Raw genomic sequence first — 12,566 nt, forward strand, 5'->3', positions numbered from 1 at the left:
AAGATGTGAGTATTTTTCCGCTACACCCTTTGCCATCTTACAGTGTTCCACCAATGGACTTGGGATCATAGGGGACCCTCCTCCTAATTCCTACACCAGTCATTCTAAACCACCACTTAGGAAAATACAAAGCAGACCTACAGCTTCTCACTCTTGAATCTCTGGGTAACTGGGTTAAAATGCTAAAACACATGGCTGAGCTTTACATAGTGGTCTTCTCCTAGGACAGTAGTAATGTTTGAGGCAGGTCTTGACTATGATTTGGTAAATGGTAGCTTGAAATTCTTAGACATTAAACGTAGGAACCTTTCCATTACAAATGACATGATCAAAATTTGTAATCCTCAAGTAGAAGAAAAAAAACTGGGCAGCACTGGGGTAAGGCACACTGTTATGACCCACAATGATATTACATTATGGGTTAGCAGGAAACCTGCTTATCCTTAGGCAAGGGAGCTGTACGAGATGAAGAGAAAAAAAGGAACCAAACTGGGATTTTCAATGGAGGAAATCATAACAGTTAATCCAATAAAAAATATTTTTCAATATTCAATCTATTTGCTCCAATTAAAGTACAATGGCTGGTAATCCACTCTGTGGGTCAGAGAGAAAAATTACATCTTTAACCTAGCCGGCCAGTTACCTTAGTGATGCATGCACCTAGGAACTGACATTGGGAACGAAGCAGATTTCAGCTTGTCCAGCACTGCAGCTAAGGCTGGCATGTGTGCAAGTGCAGACACATCTAATGACACAATCATGAGAAAAAAAGTCACAACTGTCAAACGGAGGTTAGGGGAATTAGTAAATAAATTCTGAACTACCAACATGCACCACTCCCCCAGTGCTAGGCTTCAGCTGGCCTTAAGAGGGAACAAACAGGTCAAATAGGGGACTGAGGGAGGCCTGATTATCAAAGTAGGTGCCAGTAACCCAAACAAGAGGTGCAACAGCTTGTGGGAGTGTCATTAATGCCACCACATCGCAAGGACAGTGACTTTATTCTATGCCCTACTCTGTTGTCACCCCAGATATGGGACAATACATATCAGAGAACTCAGTATTATCAGATTAAATTTAATTATATTCAATACTTGGTATTTCTTTCTAGGCCTTTTCATACAAGATCTTTATAGAAAGCATGAGCAACTGCGCTCACATGGTTTCCCAATGAAACCCAAATTAGCACTCCTGCTTGGTCAATGATATACTCATAAGGGGAAAAAAAAAACAACTGAAAAGGTTATAAAATCGCAGAACAATTCCAGAGGATGGAATAAAGCAGAGGGCTCTTCTCTAAGACAACTGATACTGCAGGTTTTCACTTAACTACTGCATCTTACTCAGGGGGTTCTTTTTCCATTGGTTAACACTTGGGTAGAATTCTATGGATAGAGGCAGCACCATCACTAGAGTAGAACCGTAGGAGGAGGTCAGAACTGCCTTTAAAAGGGTGCACAGATTCTGTGCAGACATCTAAATTACAGTGCTTTTAAAAGTTAAAGACTAAAGAAATCCACCAAGGATGCATTTGTGAAAAGTGTACAAGAGGAAGCCAACTCCCTGATAAAGTATACCCTGTCCCCATTTCATGCAAAGGCTGCCAAGGTATACAACCATAAATGGGCAGAGTTTCAGGAGAATTTGAATCGGGTATTGCTGGAAGGAAGATGAACCCAACAGCTGCTGGGAAAGCAAAAAAATAAGTGTCTGGAGGAGAATTAGTTCCTTTTTAGTGAACGTGCAAGGGTCTCTTAAAATGTATTTGAAATGTTAATGGCACCATACTTGCAAAATTGTTGACTATCCACAAGAACAACAAAAAATATTTTTTGGCTAAACTACACAAAAGAAAACACATTAATTTCACTTCAGCATTTCTATTTTTCTCTACAGAAAAAAAAACAGATTAAAGCAATACAAACAAAATGCTACATGTAAAGGTTTAAAGTAATGAAAAGTACAAAGAATGGTACAATGATTTGCTATTCCAAAACGAAACAAAAAACAGAAAATACAGAACTGAAGCAAAATTAAGTATTTTCACTTTACAAAGTGGGCTGAGAATAGATGGATCATTCCCAGCTAAACACAACATTTCTGAGGCTAAAACCAAAACTGTCTTGATCACTCCATATTATCTGCTTTGACAATCCTGAATATAAATGGAACACAGTACTACTAACAACACCTGCTACAATGTCAAAAGCCGGACAGAAATTAGAGTGATGCATAATTTAGGCACCAATCCCTGCTACTTCGCAAAAAAAGCATTCAATTTACAGATATAAGGGTATCACTCTAGTTTAAACAAAAACTGCGGCACTAGCCTGGTCATCTGCAGTGACACCTCTGGCAGCACAGTCTGAACAGCAACAGGAGCTTATTCTGTGTACACCACTATTATTACTTTACTCAACAGAGTATCAACAAGATAAAGACAAACAATGCAAGCACAGTGAAGACCATGTAATATTTTACAAACAAGTATTTGGCCCATACAACCAGGAAAACAAGCATCTGCCAAAGATATGTACTCTTTCAAGGGTCTGAGTACAAAACATCTGTTTTGGAAGTGGCAAAAGGGCTCCAGCATGCAGAGAAATAGTGTAGGGATGGGCATGTAGCTAGAGGTAACTGGCTAAGGAAAGTAGGTCACTGAGGTGTTTGGGGTCAAAGACAACTGCCCACAGGAAACAAACTAAAATTCTGAAACTAACCTTTACAGACAGGTCTGAAACATCAGAAAAGCCCAAGGTTCAATGTATATTAAATGCTTTACATAACACTATATACTTCATCATGATAGTTTGTCTTAGTAAGCCACTTAACGTGATTTCTGCAATTTGAACTTAAGAAAACAAGCTCTGACCTCATGTTCATTCAGTCTACACACTGCATTATGGTTCTGACTGTTTCTATCAAATAAAAGAGAAAGGAAAATATGTTGATACAGCAATTGTAGAGCTTTCTGCCACTTGCATGAAATAACACACCTGCCATCTAATTTAGAATGCAGAAGTTTTTTTTTCTGTAAAGTATTTTTCCACGCATTAGAAAAACATTATATACATTTTAAATACAGTTTAATAAAAAAATAAAAACAATACCTTAGGATATGAAGTTGGAGTTTAAGCTTTAAAACTAAGATTCAGAGTTTGTTTTAAAAATATGATACTTTCAAAGTCCTTTACATTTTATTGTAGAAAGGAGTGTTGCATTGTTCTTGAAATTACTACAGTAATTGTTTTGTACATACATTTTACCACAGTGACAGGTATTTTGTATGTGTTGGGCCATCTAGCAGTCTTCAAAACACAAAGGGTCAAAAAGCAGACATCAGTTTACAAAACAAACTGGTAAAAATACCTGTCAGAATATTCTACCATTAAAAACATGAAAATCAGTCTGGATAATGAGTTTCCACAGGGAGACCATATATATTTAAAAGACAAGGAAATTAAGTGCAGAGATTGGCAACGGCATAAATTCCAGTAAGAATCAGTTAAGTATACAGTCTATATGTGTGCCTTAATGTGTGTACACAGTATACACATACACACTGCAATCCAAATTGCTACAGCTACTAAGCCTTTCAGTTGTCTTGTTGCTCTCATATAGTGTATGTTTTCAAAGAATGTTTTAAAAAATAGCTGCCAGAATGAAAATGCCAGTGTATATGTGAGACAATGTACAAGAAAAAAAATCTAGCAAGCTAAAACTGGTTATTAAAAGAAATGAGTGAAAAAATCCCACTAGTCTTTGGTCTGTAGTAGCTGTTCCCTTTAATTCCTTTCAGCAATTAAATGGCTTGTTGCTACTGGTAACACATCTCACAAGGCTTAGAAAGTTATCTGCAACAGAAGAGGCAGTGCATTCAGACGTATTAAATAACTGCAATTGTAACCTATTATGTTATTGGAAAAAAAAAAAAAAACTAGTGTTGAGTGCATAATTAAAGTTTGAATTTTTAGCACAAAGTTTAAGCAAACTTGGAACAAATATCTGTGTTCTGAATCACAGTCCTTGGAATCCACACTTTTTCCTAGACGTTCTGTGTTTAAATGCTGTACCATTCATTCAACCATTGAAGATGGTAATGCTGGTGGATAAGGAATTACAATTAAGTTTCCCATTAATTCAGTACTTTATATACTCAAGAGCCTCCAGGATCTTTACGTAACAGTTCTGGCAGTAGGGAACCACTTTCTGTTTTGTCACCATCGTTTGCCAAACATGTTTTCTCTTGTCCTGCAGGACTGCTCACATCACCTCCTGCTCTTCTGCTCAGTTCTTCTAATTCGCTGCTGTCCTCTTCTAGATCACAAGCACTAGGGCTATGGCAGGATTCACTATCACAGTGGCTTCCACAAGAACTAGAGCTCAAACTATCCTCCTCCTCTTCTGAATCAGAGTATACCTCAGCACCAAGGAAAATATATCGATGAGGTGCAAGAAATAAGTACTGTGAATCTGAGGAGAAAAATAAAACAAGACATTGCAAATCTGCTAGAGTGTTACTGCAACTCTTATATGTATTGGGGATTTAAAGGAGACTGGTCCAGCATAAAACCACCTTGCAGTTTTAAGAAGTTTTGTTTTCTTAAATGGCAAGATACAATCAGTGAATTTTGCATCAAAGTCTACATAACAAAAAAAAATGCAGTTAATCTAAGTATATTCTAAAATTCTAAACAAAAGTAAAAAGTTGACTAATGACTTCAAAATATTTAAAAAAATTAAGGAAAAAATGCACTTAAGCACCTGCATAGTACTCCAAGGGATTTAAAATAAAATACAAGTTCAAGCTATCAAAAATGTAAAGCCTGCAAATATGAAAAATAAACAGATTAATAATGATCTATAATAAATTTCAAAATTTGTTGAAAAGTCACAAAAGCAAACTGGTTTTGGTCCCCCTTCAGGTGTGTGCGAGTGTTGGGGGGCCCCAACTCCCATGTACATGCACAATTCCAAGACTGCTGTACCTCAGAACAACAGACTGCTCCAAGCTGCAGTAACCTTAGGATATTACTGCACAGATTTTAACTTTTATTCTTGCTAGTTTGAGAACCTTTGGACTTCCACTAGAACCCATCTTCAGTATCAGAAAAGTGCAGTGCCACTAAGATATGCATTATGTATACATATATGCACTTGAACCTTTTAAATATCAGTCATTAAATATACCCACAATGGCTACCAAGAGCTCCAAACAAGTATATTCATGCATATGTTGAGGCACTGAAAAACTACAGCACCCAAGTAGAGCAGAAAATCTGTGTGCTAAGGAAAATGTTTTGGTGCCTTGCCATTGGCTAACTCAATCCTACCCCCTATGCGACACACACAAATATATAAACAGTAAAAGGTCTTAAGTGACATGTACGTGTTCATTCATTCTCATTCATTCTCAGAAGACCAATGAATAAATGATTTGTACCTTCCACATCCTGTGCCCCCTTGACCACAAGATAATGTAAAAGTCTAAACAGCTACCTACAAAACAACTCTGACATGAGATCCTAAAGCCATTAAAGCATACACATTACATTGTACACGGTTTTAAAAAAACCTCGGTTTACATCCGCTGTAACACAAATTTTGTAGAAATATACAAAAGGGGTTTTAAGAACTTGTATTAAGAGGAGAGCTATACTTGGCACGATAGATATGAATGATGGGATCAGTCCGCTGATCTGTTAAAGCTACAAACAATTCCTTCCATTTTTACATGGATTTATAAAGTAGTGTTTACTGAAGCGTCTACATAATATACAACTTGTTAGAGTTGTGCGTGCGCTTAATCACAACTTCATGTTTCCTATTTACACTGCATTTCAGCTGCCAAAGAAAGGATTTTTATAATGTGGGATCTAATGTTTCACAAGTAAAGCAGATGAGGTAAATTATAAAACATTAGCATCACTGATGAAAAACTCTAAAGTGCAAGTCAACAGAAACGAAAATTAAACCAGACTTCATTGCCGTACTGCAGAGCACCTGGCTGCAAGAAACACTGCATTTTTCAGAAACTGAAGCAGTCCACAGACTCTTCTAGAAAACTAGTTAAAATATCAAAGCAGGTTATAACTAACAAAGCAATGTTTACAATTAAATTCCTTTTAGACATCCCCATGCTGTAGAGGTGTGATCAAAGTAGACAGTTCATATGCCATTTTTGATAGACTAAACTTACAAGACATGCATTTCACCATATTATGTTAAAATGCAGTCATGCAAAGGATCTACATTAAAAAAAGGTTATAACGTTCCATCTTTGTCCATTTTCATTCTTCCTCAAATGACGGTTGGGATCAGAGATTCGGATGAGACTTGGGCCACTTCTATCAGATCCTTGGATCCAAAACTTTCAAGCGCCTCCCTTTATCCATAATGCCCTGCCAACCTAACATATTTCAGATCAAGTTTGCTGCCCCTAGACATAGAGAGACCACATCTTAAAGAAGTTAATAAATATAGAATAAGAAAAGGAAGCTGGAGCTCAAACAAGGAACAAAAGTTCCCGAGAGAACTCTTAGGTCTTTCCATAAGCCAAGGGATGGGGGCAGGTGGGCAGGAAGTTGAAGAAGAATGAAAATGGAAAAAGCAGATGAAACGTTATTGTGAGTACACAACTTTTTTATATGATGATGTCCTTTTCATTTACTCCTCATTTGGCAGGACAGCATCCACAGCTTCTCAAAACTTGGGTGGTCCACATGGAAGGATATCCCAGAGTACTGCAGAGCCAAAGGCAGCTCTACTCGTGGAAATCAAATCCAATTTGAAATGAGCAATAAAAGTGTGAGCATTACTCCAAATTGCAGCTGCACAAATGTCATCTATGGAAGCTCTTGACCAAAAATTTGGAGAGACCACCATAGACCTCATGGAATCAGCTCTAGCAGTCTTAGGAAAGGATAATCCTCTTACTATAAACAAAGGAAATACAATCAGTTAGCCATTTGGCCAAAGTAACTTTGGAAACTGGCTTGTCCAATTTGGCAGGAGAGAAGGAAACAACTTTATTGTTTTTACTTCCACAGAACCAAGGATTTCAGGAAAACTGAAGATGTTTATGCACATCCAAAATATGGAGCATGTACTCTCCCTTATTTGGGAAAGAAAAATAGGAGGTTAATGACCTGGTGAATGTTGGACTCAGATGCTGCCTTAGGCAAAAAAAAAAAAAAATGGGTTGGTCTGCAAAGACACCTTGCCTTTGTGGAAAACCAGGTATGGAGATTTGGAAGATACAGCCAGGAGTTCAGATACTCACCTAGCTGATGTGATAGGCATCAGAAAAATGGGTTTCTGAGACAGAAATTTTAGATAAGACCTGGTTGATGGTTCAAAGAGAATTTGGGTCACGGCCTGAATCACAACAGATAAATCCCGAGGAGGAGTAGGATTCTTTAACGAAGGTCTAAGTAAAAAGACCCCTTTGAGGAAAAGCATTACATAATTTAAAAGAAGCTAAGGTAGTTATTTTTCCTAGGTGGAAGTTTGAAATGGCAGCAAACTGGACCTTAATAGAAAAGCTACCTCTTAATTGAGAACTGAAGCTAAAAATTCAAGTACAGCCAAGTACAGGGGCACAAAGGGGGTCCAGATGCCTGTAAGGGCCCAGAATACAAATATATTCAATTTATGTAAATCCTTCTAGTAGAAGCTTTTTGAGAAGATAATAAAATACGACTGACCGGGGAGGAAGGCCTGGGCTATCTAGCAATCAATGGAATTGTAGAAACCATGCAGTCAGTTTGAGGTCTGTTATGTCTGGATGAATCATCCCTGTCAGATGAGACAGGTGGTCTGGAGATGGATCCAGTATCCAGGGGTTGTATGAGGAGAGGCCAGAGGAAGGGGAAACAAATCTGACGAGGCCAAAAAGGGACAATTAGGAAAACTTTGCTCTTTAACTGGCATGCTTTCTGTAGAAATTTGGGAATGACAGGCAATGAGGGGTATGCATGAAGACCAGCAGAGAGCCAATCGTGGAACATAGCTTTTCTTTGTGACTCGCCCACTGGCAGGATCAGGGCAAAATACCTGCTGCATTTGTTGTTGAGGGGAGATGCAAACAGGTCACAGCATGACCGGCCCCATCAACAGAAAATTCTCTCTGGTACTTTCACATTGAGAGACTACTCATGAGGCATCAGAATGGACCTGCTTAGTTTGTCTGCAGGCGCACTGGTTTTCCCCAAAATGTGAATTGCTACTAGAAAGCGACTGAAGAGATCACCTATTGCCACATTTTCATTGCTTGTCGACAAAGTGGATAACACCTGGTTCCTCCCTGTTTGCTGATGTACCAGACCACTGACATGCTGCCCGTCTCAATAGCAACTGTCCTGGATGGATGAACATCTTGAAGGGAATGCAACACTAGAACTGCTTTCATTTCCAGGGCACTGACATGTGTCATGGCCTCTTAGTGGGGACCATGTACCTTGGACTGTCCTTCCCAAATAATACCTCACCCCCATCCCAGTTGGGAAGCATCCGTAGTCACTGTGGCCGTGAGCAGGGACAGAACAAAAGGACAGCCTTTGGAAATTTCATTCAAATGAATCTATCAATGAAGATACCTTTTGTGCTTGCTTATGTAAGCTTGAATGGAATGGTTTAAAGGATGCTGAAGACTAGACCCCTGGGCTGACATGGTACATTGAAGTATTTGCATATGAAACCTGGCCATATGAACAAAGATTATAGCAACCATCATGGATCCCAAGGCTTGTAAAATTAGTTGTGCTGAAAGAGAAGAATTTTTTATTACTTTCTTGACCTGGGATCTGAATTTGAGCAGGAGGGAGAAAGGCTGACTGTGTCCAAATGAGCACCTATGAACTCTTGTCCGTGCCTAGGTAGGAGTTGTGATTTGTCGTAATGGAGAGTGATGCCTAGATGGATGCACAACTGGAGCAAGCAGTCTCTTGTCTGTAGGAGAAGATACCTGGTTGGGGAAATTAGGACCCAGTCTAGGTATGAAAACACTTGGCATCCCAGCTATCTCAAGTGAGCTATTACCACTGCCATGCATTTGGTAAACACCCTGGGGACTGTGGTGAAACCAAAGGGCAGTGCTCTGAACTGGTAATGACTGGCTCCCAGACAGAACCACAGATATCTCTTGGAGTGCCAGTTCACACTCACCTCTATACAATCCTTCCTCCTCCAATATCTTCAGCTCTCACCCTCTTCCCTTCTCCATGACCCTCATCTCTATACCTGCTATAAAAAAAACTTCTACTAAACTTGAAACCATGTTCTAATGCCCCGGATGAAATACCCTCCCACTTCCTAAAGATAGCCGCAGAAGCCATTGCCTTCCCTATCTGCATCCGAATAAGTCAGTCAATTACAGAATGCCACGGAAAAAGGCCTTTATTATTCCACTCCATAAAAGAGGTAATAATAATAATGACATCCCCGACTTTCAGCCTATTGCATCCTAGTCCCTGTCTCCAAGCTCCTTGAAAAATGTGTCCATTTACAACTCGTACCCCATCTTATAGATAACCACCTTCTCACTCCCACCCAACACGGATTTCGACCTGGCCATAGTACAACCACTGCTCTCCTCTCCTTCCTAGAAACCGTCAATAAGGCCCGAGACTCAGGGAAACATCATATCCACTCTCCTAGACCTCTCCAAGACCTTCGACACCATCTCTTATAGTCCTTTCCTTACTAAACTCTCTAAACTAAACACATCCCACTCCCCTATTGACTGGTTCACCAGTTATCCATCAAACTGGCAACAAGCAAATGGAAACAAGCCACCTCACCCTTCCTAAATACTCCTACAGGTGTGCCCCAAGGCTCAATTCTAGGTCCCCTTCTATTTAATATTTTCATCAATGACTTATCAGGTCATCCCTAACACCAATATCGTCCAATACGCAGACTATTCAACTATAATCTGCTCTGCCACCTCCATTTCTTCCTTAGCAAAACTAACCCAGGATGCCTTCTCTTCTATTGAGCAATGGATGCTAGACAACCATCTAGCACTCAATGCTACCAAGACTAAATGTATGATATTCACCCCATCCAAAACTATCAGCCTAGATAAAAACTCATTCTCTATCACCAGTGGAACTAATACACTTCTCGAAATAGTCTCCACTGCAAAACTACTTGGGAGTCCTTATTGACTATCAACTAAAGTTTGATAGCCATCTCCAAGTAAATATCAAAAAACTCACAAGAAGCTTGGTATTCTGTATCACCAAAATCACGCTCTCTCTCCCTCTGCCCGGATCATTCTCACTTGTACTCATCTTATCCCATCCCTCCTCTATGGCGCCTTTATCCTTACTAAACTGCACACTTCACTCAAGACAAAACTCTCCCCGTTATAATAAAATCTCTAAATTTGCAACAGGCCACAGAACCTCTACCCATTGTACTTCCCTACATCACATGAAGTGGCTAGAGTTACCTAATTACCTTATATATATCCAACTTATCCCAGCACACAAACTTATTTTCAGCTCCTCTCTCTGCCCCTCTCTTGGCTCCACCTTTCAAATGCATCAGCCTCATAGATTTCTAAGATCTAACTCCCAAAAATCTAATAGAATTACATAAACCTGTCCATCCACCTGGCAAACATCTTCCGTCCTTCTCTGTAGCTTGCCACTGGAACTCTCTCCCTCGTCTAATCTACACCACTAGCAGTCCCTCCACCTTCAAAACTTTGCTTCACTCACACCTAACCTCACAATGGGAATGCTCCTGCTCTCATTCTACATAACTTCCTTGACTTCAGCTAATAAATCTGTGAATATCTTTCTACAGCCATGTATCCACTAATAAAGTGTTGGAAATGGCACACACAAAAAAAAAAAAAATTGATTGTAATTTAACTTTGCTCATATATATATATATATATATATATATATATATATATATATATATATATATATATGTATGTTGTCTTTCAGCTTTTCCCGGTTAGGGGTGGCACAGCGGAACTCCGGTCCGCTGATTGGCAGTAGATTTTCACGAACGCCGTGGTGCCAACTTGACGTTCAATCTTCAGCGAAGACACGCCCATTTATGCATGTCTTTCGAGTGCCCACCCAACTGCTGGGAGGACATGCAGACTCCACACAGAAGGCACTCCCCGCACTCCAGCTGAGAATCGAATGGGAGAACCTCTTGCTATGAGGCAACAATGCTATCGCTGCATCACCGCGGCTTGCTCAATATATATATACACTAATTTGTTTAAATGCCAATTTATTGTAATATTGTCACTCTTTATTCTACTGACTTATACATTTGTAATTTTAAACTTTAAAATGTAACTGTAAATTGGAGCTTTTCTCCCCAGGACTCCACTGAAAACGGGCTCCTAGTGGCCCAATGGGCCATCCTGGCAAACAAACTGCAAATAAAATAAATGTTGATGGGATAGTATCTATCCTGAAGATTTATCAAGCACATCCAATCGTCCCATCACAGCAGAAGCAAAGTAGACTGAACTTTGACTATATGGAACCTTGAATACTGCATAAAATTATTTAGTTTGCCGAGATCCAGAATTGGTCTCAAGTCCCCTGCCATTTCTGGCACCATAAAGAATCTTGAATACGTCCCAGATCCTCTCTGGTTTGGGAGAACCTTCTGGATGACTTTCTTTTTCTAGCAGCTTTTCTATTTCTAATGGTGATGCATCCCTCTGACTGGGTGGAACATTGGGGATTGTCTTCATTCCTGCACAGGTTTGGGAAAATGGCATTATATAACTTCTGGATACAATTCTCTGCACCCTGGAATCTTTTGTTATAGATAGCCAGGCTCTTTAGAGCACAGACAAAGGGCTTGTCCGAGAAGGAATTCCAGAAGTCCTGGTTCCACAGGCCACCTCTGCTGTGGAGGTAAAGTCTTCTATTTGAGATCCCCTGTACACCCCCTGGGCAAGTATTGAAAAGGACCCTATGATTTTCTGAACCACATTTTTCTACCGCCCTGCAGATTCCTAGAGAAAGGTCTTTGAGGAGTAGAAAAACATATGCCCATGGCAGACAGGTTCTCTCCCTCTTGCTCACATCTGGAGAGTGTGTCCTTTACCCTGGGACCAAATAAGGAATATCAATCAAAGGGGGCATTAATAAAGACTCAAAGGGCTCCACAAAATCAGTCTCACATCCAGGCATGTTTCCTAATGGCCAAGCCTGAACACGCTGCCTGTGAGGGACCTTCTGCTGCATGGGAAATCAGCCTCAAGGACGCATTAGAAATTAACTGGCGAGTAGCTAGTCACAAGGAGACTTTTCTAGTCATCATCAGACATGGTCCCAGAAAGAGATTTGAAAATTTCTTTGGTCAAATCTTTGTAATCTTGTAAAATGTGCCAGGTAATTCAGCGACCAGAAGGCAAAGGTCAATGAAGCATACACATGCCTAGCAAACCTGTCCAAGGCCCTGAACTCCTCATCAGGGGGCTGGACAGAAGAGCTCTGTTCCACCAGCTCTTTTTTGGTGGCTACTACCACAATCATGGTATCTACTGGGATTCCACTGTGCTCTGTTCTTGGGAGTAG

The 12,566-nt window shown here is 39.9% G+C and overlaps 1 protein-coding gene across 1 annotated transcript in view; it reads right to left on the reverse strand.

Moving 5' to 3' along the window:
* Positions 1 to 3,178: 3,178 nt before the first annotated feature.
* Positions 3,179 to 12,566, reverse strand: part of SIRT1 (sirtuin 1) — a 1,558,788-nt gene continuing 1,549,400 nt past the window's right edge. The window contains exon 9 of the mRNA XM_044056380.1: positions 3,179 to 4,473. Coding sequence (XP_043912315.1) covers positions 4,157 to 4,473 — 317 coding nt within the window. The 3' untranslated portion in view covers positions 3,179 to 4,156. The remainder of the gene's footprint in view (positions 4,474 to 12,566) is intronic.

Source organism: Protopterus annectens, chromosome 14.part0 (genome assembly GCF_019279795.1).
Source record: "Protopterus annectens isolate FY-2018-M chromosome 14.part0, PAN1.0, whole genome shotgun sequence".
Lineage (NCBI taxonomy): Eukaryota > Metazoa > Chordata > Ceratodontiformes > Protopteridae > Protopterus > Protopterus annectens.